The sequence below is a fragment of the Microtus pennsylvanicus genome, chromosome 11 (assembly GCF_037038515.1).
Source record: "Microtus pennsylvanicus isolate mMicPen1 chromosome 11, mMicPen1.hap1, whole genome shotgun sequence".
Lineage (NCBI taxonomy): Eukaryota > Metazoa > Chordata > Mammalia > Rodentia > Cricetidae > Microtus > Microtus pennsylvanicus.
The window spans coordinates 89,276,078-89,290,102 of record NC_134589.1 but is presented as its reverse complement, the minus strand read 5'-3'; the positions used below and the strand labels follow the sequence as shown (position 1 = coordinate 89,290,102).

At 57.1% G+C, this 14,025-nt stretch overlaps 1 protein-coding gene across 4 annotated transcripts; it reads left to right on the top strand.

Moving 5' to 3' along the window:
• Window positions 1-1,183: 1,183 nt before the first annotated feature.
• Rhbdf1 (rhomboid 5 homolog 1) lies at window positions 1,184-13,871 on the top strand. 4 transcript variants are annotated; one of them, XM_075941396.1, is made up of 19 exons: window positions 1,184-1,288; window positions 7,255-7,394; window positions 7,464-7,594; window positions 7,852-7,956; window positions 8,402-8,615; window positions 8,910-9,119; window positions 9,205-9,327; window positions 9,400-9,557; window positions 10,000-10,257; window positions 10,340-10,451; window positions 10,554-10,628; window positions 10,714-10,875; window positions 11,624-11,724; window positions 11,853-11,916; window positions 12,270-12,364; window positions 12,556-12,631; window positions 12,700-12,750; window positions 12,940-13,059; window positions 13,235-13,871. In XM_075941396.1, the coding sequence occupies exons 2-19, from the start codon at window positions 7,278-7,280 to the stop codon at window positions 13,652-13,654; spliced, it is 2,592 nt and encodes an 863-aa protein (XP_075797511.1). In that variant the 5' UTR covers window positions 1,184-1,288; window positions 7,255-7,277; the 3' UTR covers window positions 13,655-13,871. The 4 variants fall into 4 exon arrangements, with proteins under 4 accessions (XP_075797511.1, XP_075797513.1, XP_075797510.1 ...); XM_075941398.1 differs by having other exon boundaries at window positions 12,906-13,059; window positions 13,235-13,621; XM_075941395.1 differs by having other exon boundaries at window positions 1,185-1,288; window positions 12,700-12,800; window positions 12,906-13,059.
• Window positions 13,872-14,025: the final 154 nt, after the last annotated feature.

Genomic DNA, 14,025 nt, shown 5'->3' with positions numbered 1-14,025 from the left:
AGCTGGTGCCCCTTCTGGCATCTGTAGGCACCTGCAACCACACACACACAGAGATATAAATAAACAGAATATATATTTTTTTTTTGTAAAAGGATGACTGAGTTGTGGAACTGGGTGTGTCTTTACCGTGGATCTCCTGTAGGACTTTTTGTGTCTGGGAATAGGTTTCTATGTCTCAACATAGGTCTAGGTGGACCCCTGAAGCATCCATGACAGGAGGAGGGACCTACAGATACCAGATGCCCAGCTGTGGCCAGTTCCTGATTGTCCAGAAAGGACATCATCCAAGCTAGCCCAGTCTGGGCATCCAGACCCTGCTTATTCCTAGCAGGGGCCAAGAATGCTAGGTATGGAGACTGTCCCATCTCTGGTCTGGCATCTGTGGGCTACAGGAGTCCAGAACCCTGCATCAGGACAGCTTCCTCCCTCAGCCTGTGGCTTCAGCTGAGGATAAAGGAGCATTTACAGTTGGGCGCTGAGGCAGAGGGAAGAGAAGGGTGTGCAGAATGTTGCTGTCACTATGCACAATGGCTTAAGGGGTGGCAGGTGCAGTCTGGCCCTTGTACCTGCAGGGAAAGAAGTAGGGGAAGGGGTAATTGCTGGGCTGGGGTAATTGCCGAGCTAGGATTCCCGGGACACAGTGTATCAGGGTTGGAGTGTTAGTGTGTACATGAGTAAATGCGTTAGGGTGAGAGTATGAGCCCATCACGAAAGTACATTTGAGATGCACGTGTGCGCATGTGTCTGTGTAAACAGGTGTTTAGGGGCCGAATGCCTGAGTGTTTACTAGGAAGGATCAGGAGGGTGTGCATGAGGGAAGTGTGGGTTTCCGGACGAGCCTCAGTGAGTTACCAGTGAGTGCCTTCCAAAGGGGCGTTCAATCTTTAGGTGCCTCCCACCCCCCACCCCCTCTCTCTCTGGAGCTCTCCTCCCTCCCTCCCCAGGTACAGTTAGGGGCAGCTCTAGGGGAAGGCGAGCCCAGGACCAACAATGAGCACTGGCGAGCTCGACTCCCAGCCACAGGAGTCTCTGCGGGACGCCTGGTAGAGCGCTGCCGGCGGTCTTCCCGGAGGAGGTGCCCGGGGCGGGCGGCGCGCATTCCTCAGCCCTGAGTCAGGCGGCCGCCCCTCTACCGGGCCCGCCCCCGGCGCGCACGCCCCTCGGCCCGTGGCATTCCCAGGCGGACGGGCCGGGCCAGCGCGCGGGCGGCGCAGGCAGGGACTAGGCGCGGGCGCCCTCCCGGCCGGCGGCGGCAGCCGGTGCAGACCCCTCCGAGGACCCCGCGGCGGTGAGTGGCGGCCCGGCTCTCGGCGCGGGGCTCAGGGCGGGCGGGTGCGGGGTTTGCGTTCTGGCGCAAGTGTCCGCCGATCGCTGCCAGACGGTGCACGGAGTTTGCCGAGCGCCCGCGGAGGCGGCGCGGCCCGGATTCCAGCCCGGCGCCCCACAGAAATAGCCCGTGGTCGGATCGGCGCGGCCTGGCGGGCGGGGCAGACGGACACCGGCCCCGCTGGGTCGTCGGGACCGGAGGTCCTCGGTCCGCAGCCGCCCAAAGCGAGCGGCCCCTCGGCTGCCAGCCCCTCCCCCATGCTCTCCTTGCCCCCGACCCCCCAAGGGTGGCATCTGAAAACTCTGCGCAGAGCGCGCGACTTCGGGCCACCCGGTCCGTGTCCTCCCAGCTCACGGGAGTAACAGCAGCAGCTGCGGACTGGGGAGCTCGGCTGGGCCTGCTCGGCCCGTTCCACCCCGGTTCACATCAACAAACCCGGGAACTGCCTCCAAAGACAGCTCCTGCCCTGTGCAGTGACCCCTAGGGCCACAGTCGGGTTCTTGAAGTAGGCCTGGGCGCGGTGGGGTGACCGCCGACCTTAGGTGCTCAGGGATAGGCGAGAGGGCCTGTCTGTCCTGCTGGGAGCATGCTTGAAGAGCTGGGTGGAGAATGGACAGGGGACTCCCCCTAGGCTTTCTTTCCGCTCAGTTTGTCCCGATCAGAGTTCCTGCTCCGTGTGCCTCTTGGGGTAGCGTGTCTGTCTGCGTGGGCGGGGCCTGGATCTGGAGGCCCCCCGCTCTGTCCTGGGACAACCCCCCCTCCCCACTTCCTGTTGAAGCTGGGAGAAGATTCTAGGATGAAACTGGCTTTTCAGGTTTAGACCAGCTAGAAGCCGGGGCAGTCCCAGGCTAGGTGCTCCCCACCTTCACGGGCGGGCGAGCCTCAGCCCCTTGCCCCCGCCCTTAAGCCTGGAGGATGCTGGGGAACTCAGCAGCTGGCCGGTTCTCAAGAGGCTCCAGAGGCTGAGTCCTCTGCTACCAGGTCATTCTGGGCGTGCTGGGTTCTTTGCTTAGAGACCTGCTAAGAGGCTATGTCGGATAGGCCTAGACTGAAGGTACAGGTTCTCGCACCCTCCACAGACCTCCAGGCAGCCTCCATGGCTGGCCAGCTCCTCTGCAGGAGCCCTACTGGGAAGTCCTCTTGGGTGAGCGCTTGATATCCTTGGGGAGGTGGTCTAGGGGCCCTGGTCTTGGTCTCCAGTTAAAGGACCGTCAGAGCCCTCCCCTCCAAATTCCCTGGCCCCATCCATCCCTCTAAGCTCTCGGCTGTCCTCAGGGTACCCTCCTCCCAGACGTGAAGCCCTCCCTCGTCTCACTCAGGATCAGATTCTTTGCCTTCTGACCTTTTTTTTTTTTTGAGTTTGTTGTGCTTAGGGGTGACTCCTTCCCTCGCCTGAGGATGGGGGTTCACCCAGAGAGTCACAGCAGCCTCCCTCAGCCCCAGAAGCTCTGTAGCGGCTGGATCCCTCCCAGTTCCCTGGCAGACCTGGCCGAGGTGCTGAACTCCCTCGAGGCCCCATGACCTCAGGGTGTGAATGGCCCCTGCGAGTTAATCTGTAAAATGGACAAGACTGACTTCTTCCTGCCCTAGGTTATACTGTCAACAGGATTAGTTAGGATTGGCTCTGAGGCAGGCGTCCTAGACTTTTGATGAATGAAGCTGTTGTTGCAGACTCAGTTTACCCCTGTGAAGCCTCTCTAGTCTTGTCCTGTTTTCTGTGGTTCCTGGGAGGGGTTTCTGAGTTGTAGGATATCGGGAGACAGTCAGAGCAATTCTGGGGAACTCTGTGCCTCCTCCCTCCATTCAGAGACTCAACTGGACTGCAGATTGGGACCAGAAGTGTCCATCCTAGTGGTCACAGCTAACTTTTGACTCCAAGCCCCTTTATGACTGGGTGACTTGGTCAGGGCCCCCTTTCCCTCTGAGCGCCAACTGAATTAGGGATTTTGGCTGGCCATCGGAGACCCCTGGACTGTGTGTGGTTTTAGCCATGGCTGGTGCCTCTCCCCAAGGAGGGCCTCTTTCCTCCTGTGTGCTGCACCACCCCTTGGTCCCCAGGGCTTCCTGCATCCCTAGGACCAGGAGCTTCCCACAGACTGTCTGCAGGGGAGAATACCTTGCTCTGCTGCCTGCTCTGTGTATGCGTCTCTGAGATGATGACAGGTGAGGGAGGGCACTGTAAAGGTCTGCCCCGCCGCATGCTGAGCTAGGTTTCCCCTACATGAAAATGGAGAAGCCAGAGTGGAGGTCGCAGTCTCCTTAGGGTTCACAAAGGGCCCAGCAAACACACGATGTGGGTGAGGGAAGTCATGGTGGTGAGTGGCGATGGGCCAGCATAGAGGCTGTAGAAAGCTGTGACCACTAGGATGGACACTTCTGGTCCCAATCTGCAGTCCAGTTGAGTCTCTGAATGGAGGGAGGAGGCACAGAGTTCCCCAGAATTGCTGACTGACTCCCGATAGCCTACAACTCAGAACCTCCTCCCAGGAACCACAGAAACCCTCTCCCAGCTTGAGGCTGGGTATTAGATTAGAGAGAGGACAGGTTTCAGGTGGGATGCTGGAGTGAGAGGCGGCCATAGCCCACATTGAGGATGCAGTTTCACGCCAGCTGTGGGGTCGTATGTCTTCCTACAGTCTACCTTTGCGGGACGCATCCTCAGGTCCCTCTCCCACCTGCAGCTTTGCTATCTTGTTTTTTTGTTTGGGACAGGTTTTTACCGTTTAATCTGGACTGGCCTCAAACTCAGAATCTTCCTTTGCTGAGCTGAGTGCTGGGATTGCGGGTGTGTACCGCCATCATACCCGCAATCACACCTCAGCTCTGGCTGCCTTCTCCCCACTCAGGCAACCGCCCCTTCTGTCGATTCAGCTGCCACTTATCGAGCACCTACTGTGTGCCAGGCACTTTTGCCACTCCTTTCAGATGAGAGAATGGAGGCTTGCCAGGTGTGGTGGTGCGCATCGGTACTCTCAGCACTTGGGAGGTGGAGGCAGGAGGATCATTTCAAGGCATTCCTCTAACTACAGAGGGAATCTGAGGCCAGCATGGGCTATATGAGACCCTGTCTCAAAAGCCGCGAACAGAGAGTCTAGGCATGTTCGTGCTTGTAAGCGGTGGGGACAATGGTGTGGGCATAGTTTTGACTCACGTTGCTCTACCTGCCTTCTGACTTCCTGGCTCTAACCGTACTGATGAGCAGGGCTCGCCCGAAGGGTCCCCAGTTCTTCTGCAGTTAGATAGACCCCTGTCTCCTCCACAGCCTCCCACGGGCAATCGGAGTGGATTCGATGTGCGCTGCTTCCTTAGCTCCCTGGTCCACCCTGTCCATCCCCCTCGACTGGCATCTCACTCAAGGTGCTTGGAGCCCTGACACGGCTCTGCTGCCCGACCTGACTCCATCCCACCTCTGACCACTGCGCTTGCTTTCCACCACTTCCCACTTAACTCTAGTTCCTTTTTGGGCGGCTCCTTATGCTTCTGGGGTGACTCATGGTGTGTGACCCCAGGCAGTCAGTCTCTCCATGGGCCATGGTTTCCCACTGCACTGGGGCCAGCAGAGGAGAGAGAAAGGAGAGGGAACAAGAGCCCACTGTGTGCCTGGGGAAGATGTAGACACTGAGCCACTGTGGGCTGGCAGTGTGCTGCTCCTTGGCCTAGACTCTTTGTCTGGCCTGGAAAGCCCCTCCCCCAGGCCTTGTGAATCCCACTAGCTTGAGGCCCTGGTAAGAACAGAGCATAGGGTGGGGCAAGTTGGGAACTCAGCGCCTGCCCGGGTAGGGTGGGTGTCCTTTCCCCAGACTGCAGGCCTGGAGTTGTATGTGGCTTCCCTTGTGTTTTCCTTCGCTGTAGCATGGAGATTTGTAGATGGGGACCCGGGAGACCCAGATGCTCAGGCAGAAGCAGGTTGTGGGGTCAGATTCCCAGAGCTTATGATTCTCTTAGCTTATGCTTTTCCCATTCACACTCACCAAGACTGGTTAGCTGCTGTCTCCAGGTCTTGCTGAAGAGTCAGCTCCTTCCAGAGTCCCCACATCCCCACATCCCCACGCAGGAGAGCTGGTGCTCTCTATCTGTGCTCAGGTGAGGCAGCACCAGTGGACAGATAGTCCTGGAGGCTAGCATGAAGCACGTTACAGGACTTCGATATTGGAGAAAGGGAGGTCGAGGACAGTCTTTGGTCAGGGAGGGGAAGCCTTGGCTATTAGTAGCTGCTGGGAATGGCAGCTTGTGTTCCTGAGAAAGGCATCATTTCAATACCTTGGCAAAGGTACCCAACTTGTTGGAAAGGCCAGTCCCCAGCATTCGGCATTCGCCATGTTCCTGAGACCACTCTTGCCGTGGTCCTTCCTGGAGCTCCTGAGTGGCAGCTCAGGATGAACCAGAGGTAGCTCGTGTAAGGCATCCTGAATCTTGTCGGATACCTGCCCCTTACCCAGTGGGCCTCACAGGACCCAGCCCAGCCTTAGGAGTTCACTGCCTTCCAGGCTGCATTTCCCCTGTTTGTACAGTGAGGATGAAGCTTCTGTGTCCTCCAGGTATGGAGAGGGAGAGACCTGAGTTGAAGCAGGTGGGTTACAGAGCCCAGAGCCTGCTCAGGTCTGCAGATAAGAAGGTCTAGAATTTGTGTCTTCTACCCTCTGAGTCCTAGTCAGGGAGCCCTTGCCCGCATCCTCAGCCCTGAGTCCTACATCAGGGAACCCTTACCCGCATCCTCGGCCCTGAGTCCTACATCAGGGAGCCCTTACCCGCATCCTCAGCCCTGAGTCCTACATCGGGGAGCCCTTACTCGCATCCTTAGCCCTGAGTCCTACATCGGGGAGCCCTTACCCGCACCCTCAGCCTGCTTTCTCTCCGCTTTCCGGACACGTGAGACCTTTCACTTGGAGCAGGGCCAGGTGCACATCTGCTGTGACTGTCCTTGTAGAGGGGGAAGTAAGAGTCCCACAGAGGTCAAGACTTGCCTGACAGTCTTGAGCAGGCCTTTCTGCACTGATAGCCTCAAACGCACAGATATCTGCCTGCTTCTGCTTCCCAAGTGCTAAGATTAAGGGTGTGCAACAGTGTGCCTGGCTCAGATGTGAGTGTGTGTGTGTGTGTGTGTGTGAGAGTGTGTGTGTGTATAATCAGATTACTTTGTGGATTCATTTTCTGAGCTGTCTGTAGGGCCCAATTGTGTGATAGGTTTAGGGTCTTAGGTGTTCTGGGAGTTTTCCCCTGCCTAACAACTTCATAGTCTTTTTTTGGCAGCTGGCGCCACCTCATGGTCATCCGTCGTGTTTTCTGCTGCTTGGACATGGTCTCTCCGTCTAGCCCTGTCTCTATAGCACTGGGATTACCCAGCACCAAGTTTTGTCAAGTCCTTTGCACACAGGAGTCTGGTGTCCTAGCTGTTGCTCTGTAGTCCGAGAAAGTCATCTTTTTCTCTAAACATGGGGAGTCTTCTGTGTAATTGATCACAAACCCCATAGTGTGGGAGGTGGAGGTCATAGTGGTTAAGATGGCCTGGGACAGACGGCTAGCGCTCTGCTGCTCCTGTATGTGCCCGCCGCACACTCTCTGCTGTATTCCCTGCTGCTTCCAGCTGCTGGGGAGTCCTCCTTACCCCCTGCCAAGCTCCTGTAATTTGCTTTCTGCCCAACACACCAGGCATTTCCTTATTTATAAGGCTATTGTTAACCAGGCTTTAAGTTCAAGAGGGTGAGAACCCTCTACCAGCATGTGCCAAGCATCACGTCTTGCTCATAGTAGGTGCATGCAGTATCGCCCCTTGGATTCCTACTGTCGGGGGACCTGTCTGTGATGAGATCGGGCACAGAGCATGCCAGCATATAGCAAGAGCTGTGAGCACCTCTGCTGGGCTTGTACTGCTCCTTCTAGGTTTGGGACTTGTCAGGGTTGTCGCTCAACAGAACCCCCTCCCCCAGGCCTGCCTCCTGCAGCTGGAACCATGAGCGAGGCCCGAAGAGACAGTACTAGCAGCCTGCAGCGCAAGAAGCCCCCGTGGCTCAAGCTGGACATCCCAGCCGTGGCGCCCCCAGCAGCAGAAGATCCCAGCTTCCTGCAGGTAGGTTTTGGCCTGTAGGGGCTTTGGGAATTCCCTGGCCAGGCTCCTCACCAGGACTCTGTCGTCCAGCCCCTGAGGCGGCAGGCTTTCTTGCGGAGTGTGAGTATGCCAGCTGAGACAGCCCGTGTCCCATCACCCCACCATGAGCCCAGGCGGCTGGTGTTACAGCGTCAGACATCCATCACGCAGACCATCCGCAGGTACCACACCATCCTGGCTGTTCTGCAGACTGGGGCTAGGGTGGGAGTCTAGAGGTAGGCATACGGGATTCCCCTAGGTCCTGGGGATGGGAACGGGGCAAAGGTCCCTTCTCTCTCAGCTTTGTCCTCCATCTTAATCCCAGCAACACTTCATCATCCTCCTGTTCTGGGGGCTATGGTGGGCACTCCATCTGCCTCTCTGTTCCCCGGGCATGCGCTCTCCCTTCTCCCCACCCTAATCCCCTGGCTCCTCACAGCCGACAGGTACGCTTTGGGCGTGTCCACACTCTGCCTCTCCTGGGGTCCCGGGCTGCTTGCAAGGCCCTCCCACAGCGCCAGTCTCTCTCTTGGTCTTTGCTCAGGTACCTCACGCAGGTCTTGAGTGTGCTCTCTGGCATGTGCATGTTATGTAGCCTCTTGGGGCTGTTGGAGCGCTTGACTTGTTGGTCCCTGGCTGCTGATGCCAGGGGCTGGCTGTGTATTTATTTGCATGTCCAGAGACCATGGCCACCTTACAGCTCCTGCTGCTGGATTCTGTAGTGCCCTGGGGTGGCGGTGGCTGCCTGAGGCCAAGGTCTCTCTCTGGATTGGTTGGGAACCTTCTGCTGACAAGCATGAAGAATGTTGTCGTGGGAATTGGGGTGGCCAGAGTTGGAACTCCCATGTCCTTATAATTAGATGTTGCCAACTAGACCGTGTCCTTGGGGTGACTGGAGGCCTGCCTAGGGGGTTGGCCTTTGAGGCTTGCTGTCTGGTGTAGGGGGACAGGATCCATGGCTTCCCCTTGCTGAGTCCTTCCTATGCCAGGGGGACAGCGGACTGGTTCGGAGTGAGCAAGGACAGTGACAGCACCCAGAAGTGGCAGCGCAAGAGCATCCGTCACTGCAGCCAGCGGTACGGGAAGCTAAAACCACAGGTCATTCGGGAGCTGGACCTGCCCAGCCAGGACAATGTGTCGCTGACCAGCACTGAGACGCCACCGCCGCTCTATGTGGGGCCATGCCAGTTGGGCATGCAGAAGGTGTGCTGCCTCCTATTGGCTCCTTATTCTGCTCCTGTAGCTGGTGGGGAAGGTTGGGAGAGAGTATTCCTACAAGCCTGTGGGCTTAGGAAGGCTCCTGAGATACTCCCAGGTAAGAGGAAAAGTGTCCTAAGATTATTGTACCAGTTTAGATTCTGGATTGCCAACGTCAAGGAGAGAGGGACCCCTCTAGGTGTCGTGGATGAGAGTGAGGCTTAGTGTGTTGGGAGTGTCTGTTATCACAGAAGGCTTGCCTGGGTCTGTATACTGATGTAGCGTCTTTGACCCCACCAGATCATTGACCCTCTGGCCCGTGGCCGGGCCTTCCGCATGGCTGATGACACTGCCGATGGCCTGAGCGCCCCCCACACTCCGGTCACACCAGGTGCCGCCTCCCTCTGCTCCTTCTCCAGCTCCCGCTCAGGTTTCAACCGACTCCCTCGGCGGCGCAAACGTGAATCAGTGGCCAAGATGAGCTTCCGGGCTGCTGCGGCGCTGGTGAAGGCAAGTGTCGGGCACGGGTGGAGGTGTGAGAGCTGAGCCCACCCACGTCCACTTCCGGATCCTAAGGTCACCTCCTTGTCCTCAGGGTCGGTCTATTAGGGATGGCACTTTACGGAGGGGACAGCGTCGAAGCTTTACCCCTGCCAGCTTCCTGGAGGAAGACATGGTGGACTTCCCTGATGAGCTGGATACGTCTTTCTTCGCCCGGGTAAGAGGAGCCTGGGGTGTCGCCCCATCTCCTCTGTCTCTGGGTCCACCCTGACCTCACATATTTGCTCAGGAAGGTGTCCTCCATGAGGAGCTGTCCACATACCCAGATGAGGTGTTTGAGTCCCCATCAGAGGCAGCGCTCAAGGACTGGGAGAAAGCCCCAGAGCAGGCCGACCTCACAGGCGGGGCCCTGGACCGCAGCGAGCTTGAACGAAGCCACTTGATGCTGTGAGTACGGGCAGTGGGGGAGGGGCTCAGAAGGAGCATCTGCCTCATGGGGAGTAGCTGGGCCCTTGGGTGCGATGCTGCCCTGGTCATAGCTGGGGCTGACTAGAGAATTGGGAATATGGCCTGACCACTGTGGGAATGAGGACCCGGGGGAGGTTCATCCCTAGACTCTGATGCCCAGCTACAGAAATTCCAGAGCCCAGAGGCTAGAGTCTAGGTAGGAGGAAGACCATGGTCTAGTATACACTGTTGAGATATAGAGCCTCAGTCTTGGCTCCCCGTTCCCTCTCCGCCAAGCTGTCGGGCTTGTTGTAAGGAGGAGAAGGAAGAGGGGTGGCTAGTTGGTGCCTCCACCCCTGGGAGGGCAGCAGTGCTCTGGCTCTGCCTGAGGGAAGGCAGTTGTAGGGTCTAGGCAGGAAATTAATATGCTGGCCCCCTCCAGGCCCCTGGAGCGAGGCTGGCGGAAGCAGAAGGAGGGTAGCTCGTTAGCCCCACAGCCCAAGGTGCGGCTTCGCCAGGAGGTGGTCAGTGCGGCTGGACCCAGGAGGGGTCAGCGCATCGCTGTACCAGTACGCAAGCTCTTCGCCCGGGAAAAGCGGCCCTATGGTTTGGGAATGGTGGGAAGGCTCACCAACCGCACCTACCGGAAACGTATTGACAGCTATGTCAAGCGGCAGATTGAGGACATGGATGATCACAGGTAGGCTGTGTTGGGATAGAGGCTGGGCTAGGATTAGGAATCCAAGTCACGGATGCCCCCTCCTGATACCTCTGTCTCACAGGCCCTTCTTCACTTACTGGCTCACCTTTGTGCACTCACTGGTCACCATTCTGGCTGTGTGCATCTACGGTATTGCGCCTGTGGGCTTCTCGCAGCACGAGACAGTGGACTCGGTGAGCTCAGCAACAATTCCTGCACCCAGATAACTGAAGTCCAGGCTCTGTGGGAGGATGAAGCCCTTCAGATTTGATCTGATCTCACTCCCTACCTTCCAGGTACTAAGGAAGCGGGGCGTCTATGAGAATGTCAAATACGTTCAGCAGGAGAACTTCTGGATCGGCCCCAGCTCGGTGAGGACAGGGCTGGAGGTGGAGCTTGGGGTTGTCCCATCAGTGCCTGGGCCTGAGGCCACAGCTGCTGTCTCCCCCTTCACAGGAGGCCCTCATTCACCTGGGGGCCAAGTTTTCACCCTGCATGCGCCAGGACCCACAGGTGCACAGCTTCATCCTTGCTGCCCGGGAGCGTGAGAAGCACTCAGCTTGCTGTGTACGCAATGACCGCTCTGGCTGCGTGCAGACTTCAAAGGAGGAGTGCTCGGTGGGTGTCTTAGCGCCTGCTCTGTCTGAGCTGCCCGTTCTTATTTCAGATTTAGGCCTCACAACATCTTTACTCTGGCTTTTGGCAGTGTGTGGTACCTCACTAGGCCCCTCTCATCTTGCTCTTCACACTCAGTTCCTATAGAGGATAGCCATTTGATTTTAACTTGGCCTTGATTTGGGTCTGCCCTTTCAGCACCTCTGTGCCTTCTATCTTTTTTTTTTTGTTTTTGTTTTTTTTTTTTTGTTTTTCGAGACAGGGTTTCTCTGTGGCTTTGGAGCCTGTCCTGGAACTAGCTCTTGTAGACCAGGCTGGTCTCGAACTCACAGAGATCCGCCTGCCTCTGCCTCCCGAGTGCTGGGATTAAAGGCGTGCGCCACCACCGCCCGGCTGTGCCTTCTATCTTAAGTGAATGTTGCCTTATTTGATGGTGCATGCCTGTAAGCGCAGCTGTAAGAGGTTGGTTAAATTCCAGGCCAGCCTGGGCTATGCAAGACTCATCCAGATTTTGGCACCATAGTTGATGTCACTTCCCTACTTTAGGACAGAGGCTGTGTCTCTTGTGCCCCTGCTATGCCACTGGGCACCTTTTAACACTCCCCTGTGTGTCTGGGGTTTTAACCTAACAGCTGTGTGGAGGCAGAAAGCACTCATGGGGCTTTGTCTTTGGTTCCTGGCTGAGTCAGCACATTGCTCTGAGCTGAGCAGTGCATGGGATCTGACTAGGGCTGACCCTGTGTCCCCACAGTCTACGCTGGCAGTGTGGGTGAAGTGGCCCACTCATCCCAGTGCTCCAGACCTTGCAGGCAACAAGAGGCAGTTTGGTTCTGTCTGCCACCAGGACCCCAGGTGAGCATTGCCGATTACCCTCTTAAAATACCTTTGGCTGTGTCTGAGGGGTGTAGAGGATTCCTAGTTTGGGGCAGAAGGGTGACATTGCGGTGGGACAAAGGCTCTAACCATGTGGGCTCATGCAGGGTGTGTGACGAGCCTTCCTCTGAGGATCCTCATGAGTGGCCAGAAGATATCACCAAGTGGCCGGTGAGCTGGGGTCTCTGGCTTGCTTGTCAAAAGGGGGAGGTGGCTGCACCTGCCATTAATGGTGCTGCAGACTCTCATTGTTGGATCCTCCACAGCTTTGCACTGCCCTAGCCTTTGCCTCACCTGGCCGACAAGGCTCGCCTCTGTAAGCAAGGGGTCAGGGCAAGAGAATGGGGTGGAGACTTGAGAGATCAAAGTGTCATTAATCTAGTTTGCAGGCGGCCCAGCTCGGGCTTGGGGTGTTATCTGCTGGTTTCTATCCGAGTCTTGCTTCTGTGTTGGTCTCCAATAGGCCAAGAGTTGGGTGTGTGTGGAAAATGACCCTGGCCCATTTGTTTTTCTTTCTCACCTAGATCTGCACCAAAAACAGTGCTGGGAACCACACTAACCACCCTCATATGGACTGTGTCATAACAGGCCGGCCCTGCTGCATCGGCACCAAGGGCAGGTGGGTGCGCATGCGCAGCTGGCTTCTGGCAGCGTTCTTCTCCCTCACTAAAGCCTGCAATAATCTGATTCCAGCAACCGGGACTTAAGACTGGGCCAGTGGAGGTGGGTGGGGCTGAAATCTGCCTGGGGTAGATTGGGTAGGTACCCGTAGACTCTGGGCACCCTCCAATCCCTGGCATGACCCTTTAGGTGTGAAATCACCTCCCGGGAGTACTGTGACTTCATGAGGGGCTACTTCCACGAGGAGGCCACACTCTGCTCTCAGGTAGGCCTTGAGGGCACGCCCCTTTTCACCTCCGGCCACTGTCGAGGCTGACTGGCCACTTTGCACAGGTGCACTGCATGGACGACGTCTGTGGCCTCCTGCCTTTCCTCAATCCCGAGGTGCCTGACCAGTTCTACCGCCTGTGGCTGTCCCTCTTCCTGCACGCTGGGCAAGTGGGACTGGGGGCTGGGTGGGTGGCCTCATTCCCCAGGAGCGGTGGGCTGGAGGTGAAAGAGAAGCCACCTTCCTGCTGAGTGCCACTCGCTCCCCACAGGATCCTGCATTGTTTGGTATCCGTCTGCTTCCAGATGACAGTCCTGCGGGACCTGGAGAAGCTGGCAGGCTGGCACCGCATAGCCATCATTTACCTGCTGAGTGGTATCACGGGCAACCTAGCCAGTGCCATCTTCCTGCCATACCGGGCGGAGGTAAGGTGGCTTCCCAAGGTGGGGACCTTCGATGTGTGCCTGTGGCTGTTGTGAACCCATCTATGTTGAGATAAAGTATGTTGAGGGGTGGGCTGGGAAGATGAGGGCCTGAGCTTCAGGGGGGTGGGGAGATGCTGCAGCCCACTAGCCCACAACTTCCGACCCCCAACACCAGGTAGGTCCGGCTGGCTCGCAGTTTGGTATCTTGGCCTGCCTCTTCGTGGAGCTGTTCCAGAGCTGGCAGATCCTGGCTCGACCCTGGCGTGCCTTCTTCAAGCTCTTGGCCGTGGTGCTCTTCCTCTTTGCCTTTGGCCTGCTGCCCTGGATCGACAACTTCGCCCACATCTCAGGCTTCATCAGTGGCCTTTTCCTTTCCTTTGCCTTCTTGCCGTACATCAGCTTTGGCAAGTTTGACCTGTACCGCAAGCGCTGCCAGATCATCGTCTTCCAGGCGGTCTTCCTGGGCCTGCTGGCTGGCCTGGTGGTACTCTTCTACTTCTACCCGGTCCGCTGTGAGTGGTGCGAGTTTCTCACCTGCATCCCTTTCACCGACAAGTTCTGTGAGAAGTACGAACTGGACGCTCAGCTCCACTGAAGCAGCTGTGGGCGCCCCAGGACACCCCAGCCTCCCGGGGCTGAACACATGGTGCTCCCTGAACTCTGACCTCTGTGCCTTGCTCGCTCCTGTTGAACCCTTATACGGCTGGACATTTACTACATGAGTTCCCATGATAACCTTCTAACTAGTCCCCGACGACCACTTCATGTGGCCAATAAATGGGCTGGGAGCGTTTTAGCTGCCACTAACTTGACCAGGGCTGTTGTCGCCTTTCCTGATTTCTGGCTGGGGCTGTTGGGGGAGGCCACAAAGACCTTGGACATACAATTCCCTTTGTCAGTGGTTCTCAACCTGTGGGTGGCAACCCCTTTGTCAAATCTGTATCTCCAAAAATATTTATATTATGG